Source organism: Zootoca vivipara, chromosome 17 (assembly GCF_963506605.1).
Source record: "Zootoca vivipara chromosome 17, rZooViv1.1, whole genome shotgun sequence".
NCBI classification, from domain to species: domain Eukaryota; kingdom Metazoa; phylum Chordata; class Lepidosauria; order Squamata; family Lacertidae; genus Zootoca; species Zootoca vivipara.
Window position 1 is genome coordinate 28,785,796 of NC_083292.1, and position 13,175 is coordinate 28,798,970.

General features: G+C 47.0%; 1 protein-coding gene across 1 annotated transcript; it reads left to right on the forward strand.

Annotated features, from left to right (window-relative positions):
* Window positions 1-23: 23 nt before the first annotated feature.
* On the forward strand, window positions 24-5,000 carry LOC118076145 (tigger transposable element-derived protein 1-like). Its single transcript, XM_035098736.2, has 2 exons — window positions 24-220; window positions 2,077-5,000. Exon 2 carries the CDS (start codon window positions 2,440-2,442, stop codon window positions 4,084-4,086), a length of 1,647 nt encoding a protein of 548 aa, XP_034954627.2. The 5' UTR covers window positions 24-220; window positions 2,077-2,439; the 3' UTR covers window positions 4,087-5,000.
* The last annotated feature ends 8,175 nt before the right edge of the window (window positions 5,001-13,175 follow it).

Sequence of the window (13,175 nt, forward strand, 5' to 3'; positions counted from 1 at the left end):
CGCGCTTCGCCCCCTAGAGGCCGACGGGCGGAACCGTAGACGCATGAAAAGGGCAGAGCGGCCGCTTCCGCGTTCCCGCTCTCAACCAGCCTTCTCTCCAGAGGCGAAAGTGAGAGAGGCGCCTGGGCAAATCAAAAATGACAGCCGGTTTGCCCGCGAGTCGGTGGGGCAGGATGAGCCTTCCGTAGGCAACCGAGCGCTGGATTTGGCTCTGGGGAAGGTAAAAATAAATACGGCTCGCCTTTGCTCACAAAAGCCAACCAGCCCCAGCTGAACCTCCCAACAGTAATGTTAGGAGCAGCGCAGACCTGTTAAGCCCCTCCTGCAATAGGGGTGTCCTAGCGGGCAACACTGCAGGGTTGTTGCAAGCTTCTGTTTCAGCCCAACCTGCATTGGGGCCAATTACTACTGGAGTGCATTTTGAAGGGTTCTCGCAAACTACTCTCTCTGCTTCAGGCAAGCCTCCGTTCTGCAGTACTGTACACAGAAGGCACTGCACTGCAGGGCTGTCGCAAGGCACTCCCAACTACAATCTCCAACCTGCACCATGGAAATAGTGAGATGCACGCGCATTTGTATTAGTTGGGCTATTTTATGTTGAAAAACTACTTTTTTAAAAAAAGAAAGAGGTAGAAAGAGCAGAAGCGCCTCTCTTTGCTGCAATCTGTTTTGGGGTGTGTGGACACACTAAGAGTTGTATCCAGCCCAGTATTAGCCCTACTCAGAGTAGATGCTCTGATACTAATGAACGTGATCTCACTTAGGCCAATTTGTTTCAATGGATCTACTCTGAATAGAGATTAGTTGGCAGCAACTCTAAACGGCCAGTCACAATTATGTGGATATATTAGGCCAGGCTTCCTCAAACTTGGCCCTCCAGACTTTTTTTGGCCCACAACTCCCATGATTCCTAGCTATTAGGACCAGTGGTCAGGGATGATGGGAATTGTAGTCTCAAAACATCTGGAGGGCCGAGGTTGAGGAAGCCTGTATTAGGCTTTTCCATGGATAACTATGAGCTGCTTCTCTCCTGGGATACATTTAAACTGCCTGATCCTTTTTTAACAGGAGATGCTGAGGACTGATGCTTTGTCAGAGAGTTTCAGTCCCTCCCATGAAAGGGAGGAAGCTGCAAATTGTTTGTCCATCTAGGCCAGTGGCATCTGCTTTGACTGGCAGCCGCTCTCCAGGTTTTCCACCAGAGAAGGATCTTTCTTTCCCATCACCTGCTACTTTGATTCTTATAGCTGAAGCTGCCAATTATTACTAAGTGCATTTTCATGTTTACATACCACAGATTGATTGCTGCCTTATTAAGAGAACCTTAATATGCACTGCTCCACTTTGCAAATTTAAAAAGACATCTGTGAACCAGGAAGGGCCATTGCTCAGTGGTTTGAGCACCGTTTTTGCATTCAGGAGATCCCAGAGGCTCAATCCCCAGCATCTTCAGGCAGAGAACCCTGCCTGAAGAGCTGCTGCCAGTCAGTGTAGCTAGATGGACCAGTGGGTCTGATTCTGTATAAGGCAGCTTCCTATGTTTCAGAATAGATTATGTATGAGATATCCAAGGTGATTGCCATGGCCTCTGGCTAGCACAATAAATTTATTGAAGGAGTGGACCTCCAAGGTGGCACATGGTTCATGAAAGAGACGGGGTCGGGGAGAGTAGATGTAGTAAGACTGAAGTCATCCTTCCGCTCCTGTTGTCAGGTGTGTAGTCATCTTGTGTTCTTTGAAGATTGCTCATCAACAGTCAGGCAGAGGCATTGTATGTGCTAAAGGTGTGGTTACACCTAATTCAATAAGAGCCTAGCCATGTGAGCAACAAAGAGGTGCTATGAAGTCAGCTGCCTACAATTTGTTGTAGCTCTAACACACCCTGCATGTCCACTTGCAACTTCCAAAGGGTCTTCTGTCTTTGGATGTTTTGTATAAGATTTGTTTTTCGTGGTTCTTGGCTCTTTCACTTTACATGCACATTTATTAAATTAAATTAGAATGTGGAATCATGATTTATTATTTGGTACAGTATTTGGTTTTGAATGCGGAAATTGTATTGTGTTTCTTACACAGTGGGACCTCGGTTTTCGAACGTCTCTATTGACGAACATTTCGGTTTATGAACACTGTAAACCTGGAAGTAAATGCTTTGGGTTTCGAACAAGCCTTGGAAGTTGAACATGCCACGCGGCTTCCGCTGAGTGCAAGATCCTGATGCCTAGCTGCTGGCTGTTGAGTCCTGAGTACCCGTGCATCACAGAGGTGATATTTGGGCTTGTATGCAATCAATTTGGTGACTGTATGAAATCTGTGCTCATCTCATCTCAGGAGCTCTCTTGCAACCAATTTGTTTTTGTGACTGTGTGGAACCCAGTGCATACATCTGTATTCATCTCATCTCAGGAGCCCTCTGCCAATCACCTTGTGCTGTGAGAAATGGATAAAAGCTGCAAAGCCAAGAGAATCCTTAACAGAATAACAATAGAGGTGAAGAAGGAAATTATTTCCAAACATGAAAGTGGTGTCCGTGTATGTGATCTGGCAAAGCAGTTTGGTGTTGCCAAATCTACAGTTTCTAGCATCTTAAAAAATAAAGAAGCCATTAAAGGAGCCAATGTTGCAAGAGGTGTTAAAACACTTACAAGACAAAGAACACAGACAATTGAAGAAGTGGAAAAATTGCTTTTCATATGGATAAATGAAAAACAGTTGGCGGGTGACCGCATTTCTGAGAGCATAATTTGTAAAAAAGCTTTACATTTGCATGCTGACCTCATCAAAAACACCCCTGGAACAAGTGCTGAGAGTGATATTTTCAAGGCAAGTAGAGGGTGGTTTGATAATTTTAAGAGGAGAAGTGGCATACACAGTGTGGTCAGACTTGGTGAAGCTGCCAGTGCCAACAAAGAAGATGCCAACCGATTTGTTTTGGCATTTAAAGATTGTGTAGAGGCAGAGGGTTTCCTTCCCCAACAAGTTTTCAACTGTGATGAGGCAGGCCTCTTTTGGAAGAAAATGCCAAAGAATACCTACATAACAAAGGAGGAGAAATCATTGCCAGGACACAAGCCCATGAAAGACAGGCTAACCCTTTTATTATGTGGGAATGCAAGCGGAGATTTTAAGCTGAAGCCTTTGCTAGTCTACCATTCTGAGAACCCCGGGGTATTTAAGAAAAACAGTGTCATAAAAAGCAAATTGCCTGTGATGTGGAGGGCAAACAGGAAAGCTTGGGTAACCAGGCAATTTTTTATTGAGTGGGTTCATGAAGTGTTTGGGCCAAGTGTAAAAGAATACCTCCAATCCAAAAATCTTCCAATGAAGTGCCTGCTTGTTATGGATAATGCTCCAGCTCACCCTCCAGGATTGGAGGAAGAGTTGGTGGAAGAGTTCAGTTTTATCAATGTCATGTTTTTGCCCCCCAACACAACTTCTCTCATCCAGCCCATGGAGCAGCAGGTCATACCTAATTTTAAGAAGCTTTACACCAGAGCACTGTTCCAAAGGTGCTTTGAGGTGACCTCGGACACAGAGCTAACCCTCAGAGAGTTCTGGAAGAATAATTTCAATATCCTACATTGCTTACATCTCATAGACAAAGCATGGAGGGATGTGCCTCAGAGAACGCTGATGTCGGCATGGAAGACACTGTGGCCAGAAGCTTTCCTTGAAGGTGTATTTGAGGATGTTGAAGAGGATGCTCCTATTGTTGAGGATATTGTGTCTCTGGGAAAGTCCATGGGCTTGGAAGTGAGTAGTGATGATATTGAGGAGTTAGTGCAGGATCACAAGACGGAACTCACCACAGAAGAACTCCAGAACATTCTGACGGAGCAGCAACAGGCGGCAACTGAGGAATTGTCTGAGGAGGAGGAGGAGGAGGAGGAGAGGCAAGAAAGTCTTCCTACTGCACTAATCAAAGAAATGTGTGCAAAATGGGTTGAAGTGCAAAGTTTTGTTGAAAAATATCACCCTGATAAAGCTGCTGTAAGTTGTGCCACTAACACTTTCAATGATCATGCTATGTCTCACTTTAGACAAATTTTAAAACATCGAAAAAATCCTTCTTGTTGGGATTTGTAAACTGCTTAGGGGGTTTATGTTGAAATATGAAGTGGTACATAAATGAACTAACTCCTCCTTGGGAAACTTGAAAGCCTCGTTATCACCTCACTTGCCAAAACAAGGAGCATCTGCCAAACACCCTGGTGCTCCAGCAGATGACATCATTGCTCCAGCTCTGAAAGAAGTCCCAGAGCTGGATTCCCCGTGGTTCACCTCTATTATGCACCACCAGTGGGGAGACAGGGTGCTGACCTTCTGTTTCACTGCCTGCTTCAGTGGCTGGTGAGTTCTGAGTAGGGATCAAACATGGGGGGGGGACCCCCAGCTAGAGCTGTGTTTAGCAAAAGGGCGGAAAAGACTGAGGGGGGAGATTATTGCAATGGTTTCATTTTTATTTATAATTGTGTGTTTGATTGTCGTAACCTGTCCTGGGACATTATGGCACAGGGCATGTAAAAAATAAAATGTAAATAAATAAAAGAGAGGCAAGGTTTTTGATCCAACATGGCATTTGGTTAGGTTCATATGTCACCAGGGAGTGGGGATGAATTGTAGAAACAAGAGTCCACGAAAACCCAAGTCCTTGAAACTGTTTGCAAAGTCTGATTGCAAACTTTTAATCCAAGCCATTCTTCACGGCTGCCTTTAACAGCCTCACGTCATAGTGTTTCCCCACAGTAGCCAACCAGGTGACTCTGAGGCAATTAGGAAATAACCCACTCTCCCCCTTCATGATCCCTAGCAACCAGTACTTTAGGTTTACTGCCAGTCCTAACCTCCTGCTGCAAAGCCACACAGCCCAGCAACTCTTGCAGCTGATTTCCAAGACCATAAAGTCAAGCCATCTTCTCACCAGCTGCTTTGCAGTCTAATCCGCCGCCGCTATATGAACTCCAGGAATTTGTCAGCTAGTAAATTTATCCAGTGTGTAGACAGGCGGGTGGATGGAGATTCTCGCAGATTAGCCAGGCAAAATGGTTAAAGGGTGGAGGGGGCCAAAATCGGGGGGGGGGGAGGTTTACAGGGGAGGAAGAACCCTAGTGCCCAATCTATCTAGACCCCCAAAGCCATTGGAATTAGGGTAGCCATGTGCCCTGTTTTAGAGGATAGTCCCTCAATTTAATGTTTGTAGGACTGTCTGATTGAAGTCTGGTTAAAGAGAAAGAACCATCAGAAGTGAGGGGGGTGGAATGAAGTTGCCCATCAAAGCAGGCACACAGGTTGCCCCCCCCCCCCGGAATCTCAAACTAGTTCCCCGCTATGGTGAAACATGGGCATAGTTAGGATTTTTGTTGGGGGGCAGGCTTTTGTAAGGGGGACAGAACCTCAAGTATTTTTTATTGATTTAGGGGAGGCAGCTGCCCCCCCTTGGCTACGCCCATGTGGTGAAACACTTGGGGTTTCTATTTTCACAGATAAGTAACAAGAACAAAACATTAAATGGTGACATTCCAAGTCGTCTTCTGTCATTACAGGTGCACAAATTGAGAGAAAAGAGAGGGGTTTTTAAAAAACAAAAAAACTAATTGTCATACTTTAGTCCAGGGGTCAGCAACCTTTTTCAGCTGTGGGCCAGTCCACCATCCGTCAGACCAGGTGGTGGGCCAGACTATATTTTGGGGGAAAATGAACAAATTGCTATGCCCCACAAATAACCCAGAGATGCATTTTAAATAAAAGGGCACATTCTACTCATGTAAAAACATGCTGATTCCTGGACCACCCGTGGGCCAGATCCGGGCCCTGGGCCTTAGGTTGCCTACCCTTGCTTTAGTCCTTAACCACCACCACCACCCCCCCCCCAAAAAAACACCTACCATTTTTGTATTGGGCTGGAATGTAGTGATCCTACTGTTTAATGTTATCATACAAAATAAAATCCCACCATCCAAATGACTCTTGGTCCACTGATCCCCTGCATAATTTCAACTGATGCATTAATTTTTCTGGCAGGGTAATTAAATATACATATATGTACTGCAGCAATAATCTATTGGTAATGTTTGCATCTTTCCAACCCTGAGGGATCACCTGTCTGGCAGCTACTAACAAAATGTAATGAGTTCCCTTGAAGGTAAATTAGACTTGCCCCCTGAGAACACAGGTAGCAAACACAGAATAGTATCATGTACCACTTCATTGGCCTATGATAGCACTAATTTCTTTGAATACTACCTTCTTAAAAACCTCTCAGAGCGTCAGCCCCTCTTCCCAGGGAATTATGGGAACTGTAGCTCTGTGATGAGAATAGTGTCTCCTATCAAATCTAAGCACCTGTTCAAAAAACAACAACTACAGTTCCCAGGATTCTTTGGGGGAAGCCTGTTTAAAGTGGTCTAATGCTGCGTTATAGTGCCAGTGGGGCCTAAGTAAGTTCCAGGCTCGTTCTCCCACATTTTCAGTGCATTGTTGTTTAGTCGTTTAGTTGTGTCCGACTCTTCGTGACCCCCATGGACCAGAGCATGCCAGGCACTTCTGTCTTCCACTGCCTCCCGCAGTTTGGTCAGACTCCTGTTCGTAGCTTCGAGAACACTGTCCAACCAACACTCATCCCCTTCTCCTTGTGCCCTCCATCTTTCCCAACATCAGGGTCTTTTCCAGGGAGTCTTCTCTTCTCATGAGGTGGCCAAAGTATTGGAGCCTCAGCTTCAGGATCTGTCCTTCCAGTGAGCACTCAGGGCTGATTTCCTTCAGAATGGATAGGTTTGATCTTCTTGCAGTCCATGGGACTCTCAAGAGTCTCCTCCAGCATCGTAATTCGAAAGCATCAATTCTTTGGCGATCAGCCTTCTTTATGGTACAGATAGGGACAAAACGCAGGCTCCCAAAAGTACCCAATACTGTATACATTTGTATACATACCCTTATGCAACACTTCCACCTCTGCCACACCAATAGTTCAAAAGATGTTAATGAAGTCCTGCATTGCAGAAGGCTGGGCCAGAAAACCCTTGGGTGGTGCCTTCCAACTCTACAATGCTACGATTTTATGAATGTATTGCTTGTTCAGCAATTGCTGGATTCTAGATAGAAAATTGGATGGGGGACAGACACCACTAGGCTGCATGATTTGACATTACTAGGCTGCTTGGGAAGATCAGTTAGCCGCCTCTTGATGTGTGTGCCACATGTGCCAATCAGGGAATTTGTCCTTCCACCAGGTGAGTGGGAATGAGGCTCTAAATTTAATTAATAAAGGAAAGCCAGATGGCAGCAATTAGCAGAGCCAGCCAGCAATCCCGCTGTTTATCTTACATCAGTGGAAAGAACAGGGCACAGGAGAGGAGGATGTAATGACTGGGATCCCATCTGCAGCTCCCTGTTGGGTGTTGCCTATTGTGAAGGTAACACACGCACGCACACACGTGTGAAAATCTCCAGGCGCTTTCCCCTCCCCCACTTTCCCTTTCCCTCCCCCCCCCTCCGTTTCTTTGCACGGCTTTTCCTTCCCAGGAGAGAAGGCAAAGGAAGCCCTGCAGTGCCCAGCCACGGCGGCAGGGGGGCGCCCGCGTGCCAGGCGCTGCGCCTCCTCGCCGCCGCTCCACATGCCCAAATAAGGGCAAATCAGGTTGTGAGAATCAGGGAGGCGCTTGAGGGTTTGGCTCGCGCGACGCCTTATTTGGAAGCGAGAGAAGCGAAGAAGAAGGAGGGGAAGAGGGGGCGGGGGAGCAACGAGCGGCCCGGGCAGGGCGCGCGTTCGCGCGGAGGGACAGGCGGCGGCAGCAGCAGCAACAGCAGCTGCAACGTGCACGCGCCTGTGTGTGTGTTGCAGAGAGGAAAAGGAGGGGGAGGAGGGAGGGACGCGCGCCTGGCTCGCCGCTACACAAGTCCCCCTTTGTCTCTTTCTGGTGCATATTTGCAAAGGCTTAGAATTGCGTGCATCAAAAGATGCTGAAGTCTTCCTTCTTTCCTTCCTAGAGATGGAGGGCGGGGGTGAAGGAGATTTGCTGCAATGCGGAGGGGTACTTCTCATTTTTCTCTCTCTTCCCCCCTTCCAAGCCTTCCTTGATCTCTCTGTTTCAAGTGCCTTCGCCCCCCCCCCCCAACAGCAAGAAAGAGGTAGCTGCTGCAGTGGCGATCTGATTTACGCTCTACATCCAATGCACATCTAAAGTGCATGCCTATCTCTCCCCCACCCCTCCAAGAATCCTGCGAAAGTTAAAGGATACAGTATTATTATTATTATTATTATTATTATTATTTATACCCCGCCCATCTGGCTGGGTTTCCCCCACCACTCTGGGCGGCTTCCAGCAAATACCAAAATACATTAAAATATCACAGATGAAAAACTTCTCTAAACAGGGCTGCCTTTAGGTGTTTTCTAAATGTCAGGTAGTTGTATATCTCCTTGACCTCCGATGGGAGGGCGTTCCACAGGGCGGGCACCACTACCGAAAAGGCCCTCTGCCTGGTTCCCTGTAGCTTTGCTTCTCGCAGGGAGGGAACCGCCAGAAGGCCCTCGGCGCTGGATCTCAGTGTCCGGGCAAAACGATGGGGGTGGAGACGCTCCTTCAGGTATACAGGACCGAGGTCATTTAGGGCTTTAAAGGTCAGCACCAACACTTTGAATTGTGCTTGGAAACATACTGGGAGCCAATGTAGGTCTCTTAGGACCAGTGTTATGTGGTCTCAGCGGCCACTCCCAGTCACCAGTCTAGCTGCCGCATTCTGGATTAATTGCAGTTTCTGGGTCACATTCAAAGGTAACCCCACGTAGAGCGCATTGCAGTAGTCCAAGCGGGAGATAACTAGAGCATGCACCACTCTGGTGAGACAGTCTGCGGGCAGGTAGGGTCTCAGCCTGTGTACCAGATGGAGCTGATAGACAGCCGCCCTGGACACAGAATTAACCTGTGGCTCCATGGACAGCTGTGAGTCCAAAATTCAGGACCAGGGAGTCCCCCACACCCGCCCGCCTCCTGTCCCCCCAAAATAGTACTTCTATCTTGTCAGGATTCAACCTCAATCTGTTAGCCGCCATCCATCCTCCAACCGCCTCCAGGCACTCACACAGGACCTTCACTGCCTTCACTGGTTCTGATTTAAAAGAGAGAGTTGGGTGTCATCCGCATACTGATGAACACCCAGCCCAAACCCCCTGATGATCTCTCCCAGGGCTTCATATAGATGTTAAAAAGCATGGGGGAGAGGACAGAACCCTGAGGCACCCCACAAGTGAGTGCCCACCAGTACTGGGAATTGTAGTATTTTGAGGTGGAAAAATTTCCCGAGATTCTGTGTGCGTGTTGTATTTCCCCCCCATGTGCTTTATATGTATGGTGTGCACCTGCCCTTTGTGTGCCTGTGCCTCATCCTGGGGGTTCCACTTAAAACACAGTTTTGGCACAAACAAGGTGGTGTCAATAGCTGCAGGTGGGGGAGGCCTTGTAGCCCTCTCTCCCTCAATGAAGAACCTCTGTCTTTTTAATTAATCTTTGCAAAGGATAAGGAAACAGTTGTTGCGGCCTTCTCTCTGGCAGTGCAAACTGAGGCATGCCTACTCTGAAGTAAGTAAGGCCTATTCGAGTTCAGTGAGTTTTAACCCCAGGCAGGTTGAGTGAGTCCAAGGTGCAACACGGTATGAATCAACGGCCTCTCTCTTTGAGATTCTTTTTTAAAGGCCTTTTGGGAAATAGAGGGAAAGAGCGATGAAGATGCTGCAACATGATCTAGGTGTGTGTGTCCGTGTCCAAATGTATCTACTCATAAGTAAAGCCAATGGGGCTTACTTCCAGGGTATGTGAGTTGGCAAAAGGCAAAAAGCAATGGGTGCCTCCCGGCATCTTTGTCTGGCCCCCAAGCCACACCCTCTCTCCAGGCCACACCCCTTATCTCTCCTGCCCCTTGCCCACCTTTGACTGCTTCTTGAACCCTGGAATGTGCTTGTGAAGAGTGGCAATGCCTCTTGCTGGCCTAGATGGAGAGGTGTGAAGCCTGTGGCTGGAATGTAGTGCTCTGCTTTCTTTTGGACCACATCGGTGATGCCAAGAGGAAGGTCTTGTCGGAGCGCCATACACACTGCCCAGGCTTGCGCCCCAGGGAGGTCACATCAGTGCTGCTAAAGCATCGGCTTGGCTTCACCCCTGGAAGCACAGACTGATGCCTGCAACAGTATGGGAGTCCATTGCGCAACCACTTTTGCTTCTGGCCCTGGGAAGGTTGTATGCAATGGAGTGGCCCTTAAACCAGGCATAGGCAACCTTGGCTCTCCAGATGTTTTGGAACTACAACTCCCATGATCCCTAGCTAACAGGGTCGGTGGTCAGGGATCATGGGAGTTGTAGTTCCAAAACATCTGGAGAGCCAAGGTTGCCTATGCCTGCCTTAAACTGGTAGATTCTCTGCCCCTACTAATACGCAATTTCCTAGGATTAAGACCCATTAAGTGCTATGAATTAATCAGCAGGCTGTTCCTTTGGGCCTCTCTTTTGGAAAAAGAGGGTAGGGGAAACTCTCGCTCTTTGTAAGTTGTTGGACTCCCAATTTCCATTAGCCCCACCCAGCATGGTCAGTTGGTAAGGGATGATGGGACGTGTAGTCCAGCTACATCATTGGAGGCCCACAGCCTGTCCCCACCATAGGTTCAAAACATATCCTGCCAACCAGCCCCAAAATGCCGGCTCTCAGAGTAAGAAAGAGCGATTAAACTGCAAAATAATAAATGAATGATGCATTAAAACCACCACCATCTGTGCACTGTAGTAGGATTGCCAATCGATCAGAAAATAAAATGGGCCATTAGGTTTTATAAGTAGACATCAAAATATTTGCAGATCAAATGACTGTAAAAACAGGAACAGGAAGCGGAAAAATGAGTGCCAACTCTACTCAGTCAGCAATCCTGTGGAGAGAGTGTAGTTACCATAGGGAGACCCACACCATAGGTATGTTATAGGAAAATAAGGTATAAAGCACATCCAATGCACATTTAAGCACACCACTTCCCCCAGAGAATCCTGGGGGCCTGCCTCACAGAGCTACAGTTCCCAGCAACTGTAAGAAATTACAGTTTCCACCATTCTTTGGTGGAAGTCATGTGCTTTCTATGTGTATTGGATGTGCTTTCAATGTATGGAGTGGATCTGCTCGAAATCTACCATTTTAATGTAATTTCTTTTTCCAGGAACAACTTTTCTAAGCTTTGTGCAAGTGAGCCCTTTGTTCATGGGGCTGTAAAGAAGAAAATTTCCTGTACATTGTAAGGCAGGACTGGGGAACCTCTTTGTGCCCCCCCACCCCCACCCCATTTCCAGCCTCGCTGGGGGAAAGCATTCTCCCTAACCACTGGCCATGCTGGCTGTGGGGGGGGGGAGAGTTGGAGTCTCAGCGACACCTGCAGAGCATTTCATTGGCTACTGAAGTCCTCATGGAAATTCAACAATGTTTTAGATTGAATTTCTCCTAACATACACATACTTGTGTGCAATTCTGCCCAATTTTTACAAAGGAATAATTCCTTTTATGCAATGCATTTTTGTGCACTGTTTTCACTAATTCATGCACACTTTACCCCCAAATTGTTTTGGAGAGTGTGCATCAGGCAGGTTTATCTAACAGTGCGGATGGATTGGCCTCTCCCCCCACCCCCCACCCACCTTCCTAGCACTGATGCTGTTGTGCCCTTCAAACTACCTCCTATTTAAGCCGAGCTATTTTCCTGCTGGCAGACGTGGATCTTTTTTCTCCGGGCTTTTTATGTTTTCCTAAAATGGGCATATAATTTATGAGTACCTACTCTGTCTCACTCGCTCGGCAATCGTTGGGGACCAAAGAATTTCCCTCGCCTTCTATTTCCAGAGCAAAAAAACCTCTTCAGAATTTCCAGTTCGGTTTTCTCCTCTTTCCCCCCCCTCTTATTCTTTTTACCAAACCATGGGAAATTAAAACTGGAGGTGCTGAGGTGTGTGTGTGGGGGGGGGGGGTTGGAAATCAAAGCACAGAATAAATGTGTTCCTTTTAGCTTCCGTCAGCCTTTCATTCCCCCACACCCCCTGCCCCAGCGTGTGGCTAGGATCTCTGCTGTGGTGGGAGGCTGGTTGAGTTATGCACATTCTAGTGCTGCCAAGTAATTCGATCGTGGGTGTCTTGATCCCATCAGCACACTGCACCTCGCAGCCAGTCCCTTAGCTCAGTGGTAGAGCATCTGTTGAAGTTCCTGGGTTCAAACCCCTGCATCTCCTGTGAGAGTTGGTAGAGACCCTTCTAGGAAATTTTGGTGCCTTCTGCCTGCATAGCAGATGCTCTGCAGTGACCCGCGGATCTTCCAAATAAAACAGGAACACAAGAAGGAGACCTGAACTGAGTCAGTCCCATGGGTCCATCTAGCTCAGCATTGTCTACACTGACCGGCAGCAGCTCTCCAAAATTTCATAGGAAAGTCTCTACCACCTGGATTTTAATGCTCCTGTTTTTATTTTTTTATTTTGCTTTAATTTTCTTACTGTTTAAATGGGTTTATTTATTTTTTGCTTTTGTTAAATTTCCTTGGGGGCCCCTGTTTAGGACCAAATGGTAGCATGAAAATGTTTTAATCAATAAATGCCCTCTCCACTTGCTCAGAGTCACTCTAGACACATGTTGCTTGAAGGGTGAGGCCAGGAATTAGGTGTGCACAATCTCTAGACATCTGCCTCGAAAAGAATCTTTGACTGTTGAAGAAGCCTTGAATTCTGTTAAACCCCCAAACATCATTTCAAACGCACATTTTTTTTTTATTCGACCACTTGGACTCCATCTCCTATCCACCCCTGTGGGAGACCTACAAGCCTGTCCTAGTGTGGCTGTAAAAAAAAGCCCTTAACTTCAATTTTTGAAACTTAAAACAATTTGAAGAGAAACTGCAACCATTAAACTGCAAGAGGTTCAATGCTATCATGTGGGTTGAATGGGGAGGAGACAAAGCGGTTTTTAAAATCCCACTACTGTACATGTCTTTATTGGCTTGCCAATGTTGGACTCTGTTACCATAAAAGCATAGAATTGTAGAGTTGGATGAGGCCTTGAGCATCAACTAGTCTGGTGTTTCCCAAACTTGGGTCTCTAGCTGCTTTTGGATACAATTCCCATCATCCCTGGGATGATATCTATCCCTATCTAGGGATAAT

Coding starts and splice junctions, on each gene's coding strand:
- LOC118076145 (XM_035098736.2), top strand. CDS start 2,440: ATGGATAAAAGCTGCAAAGCCAAGAGAATCCTTAACAGAATAACAATA.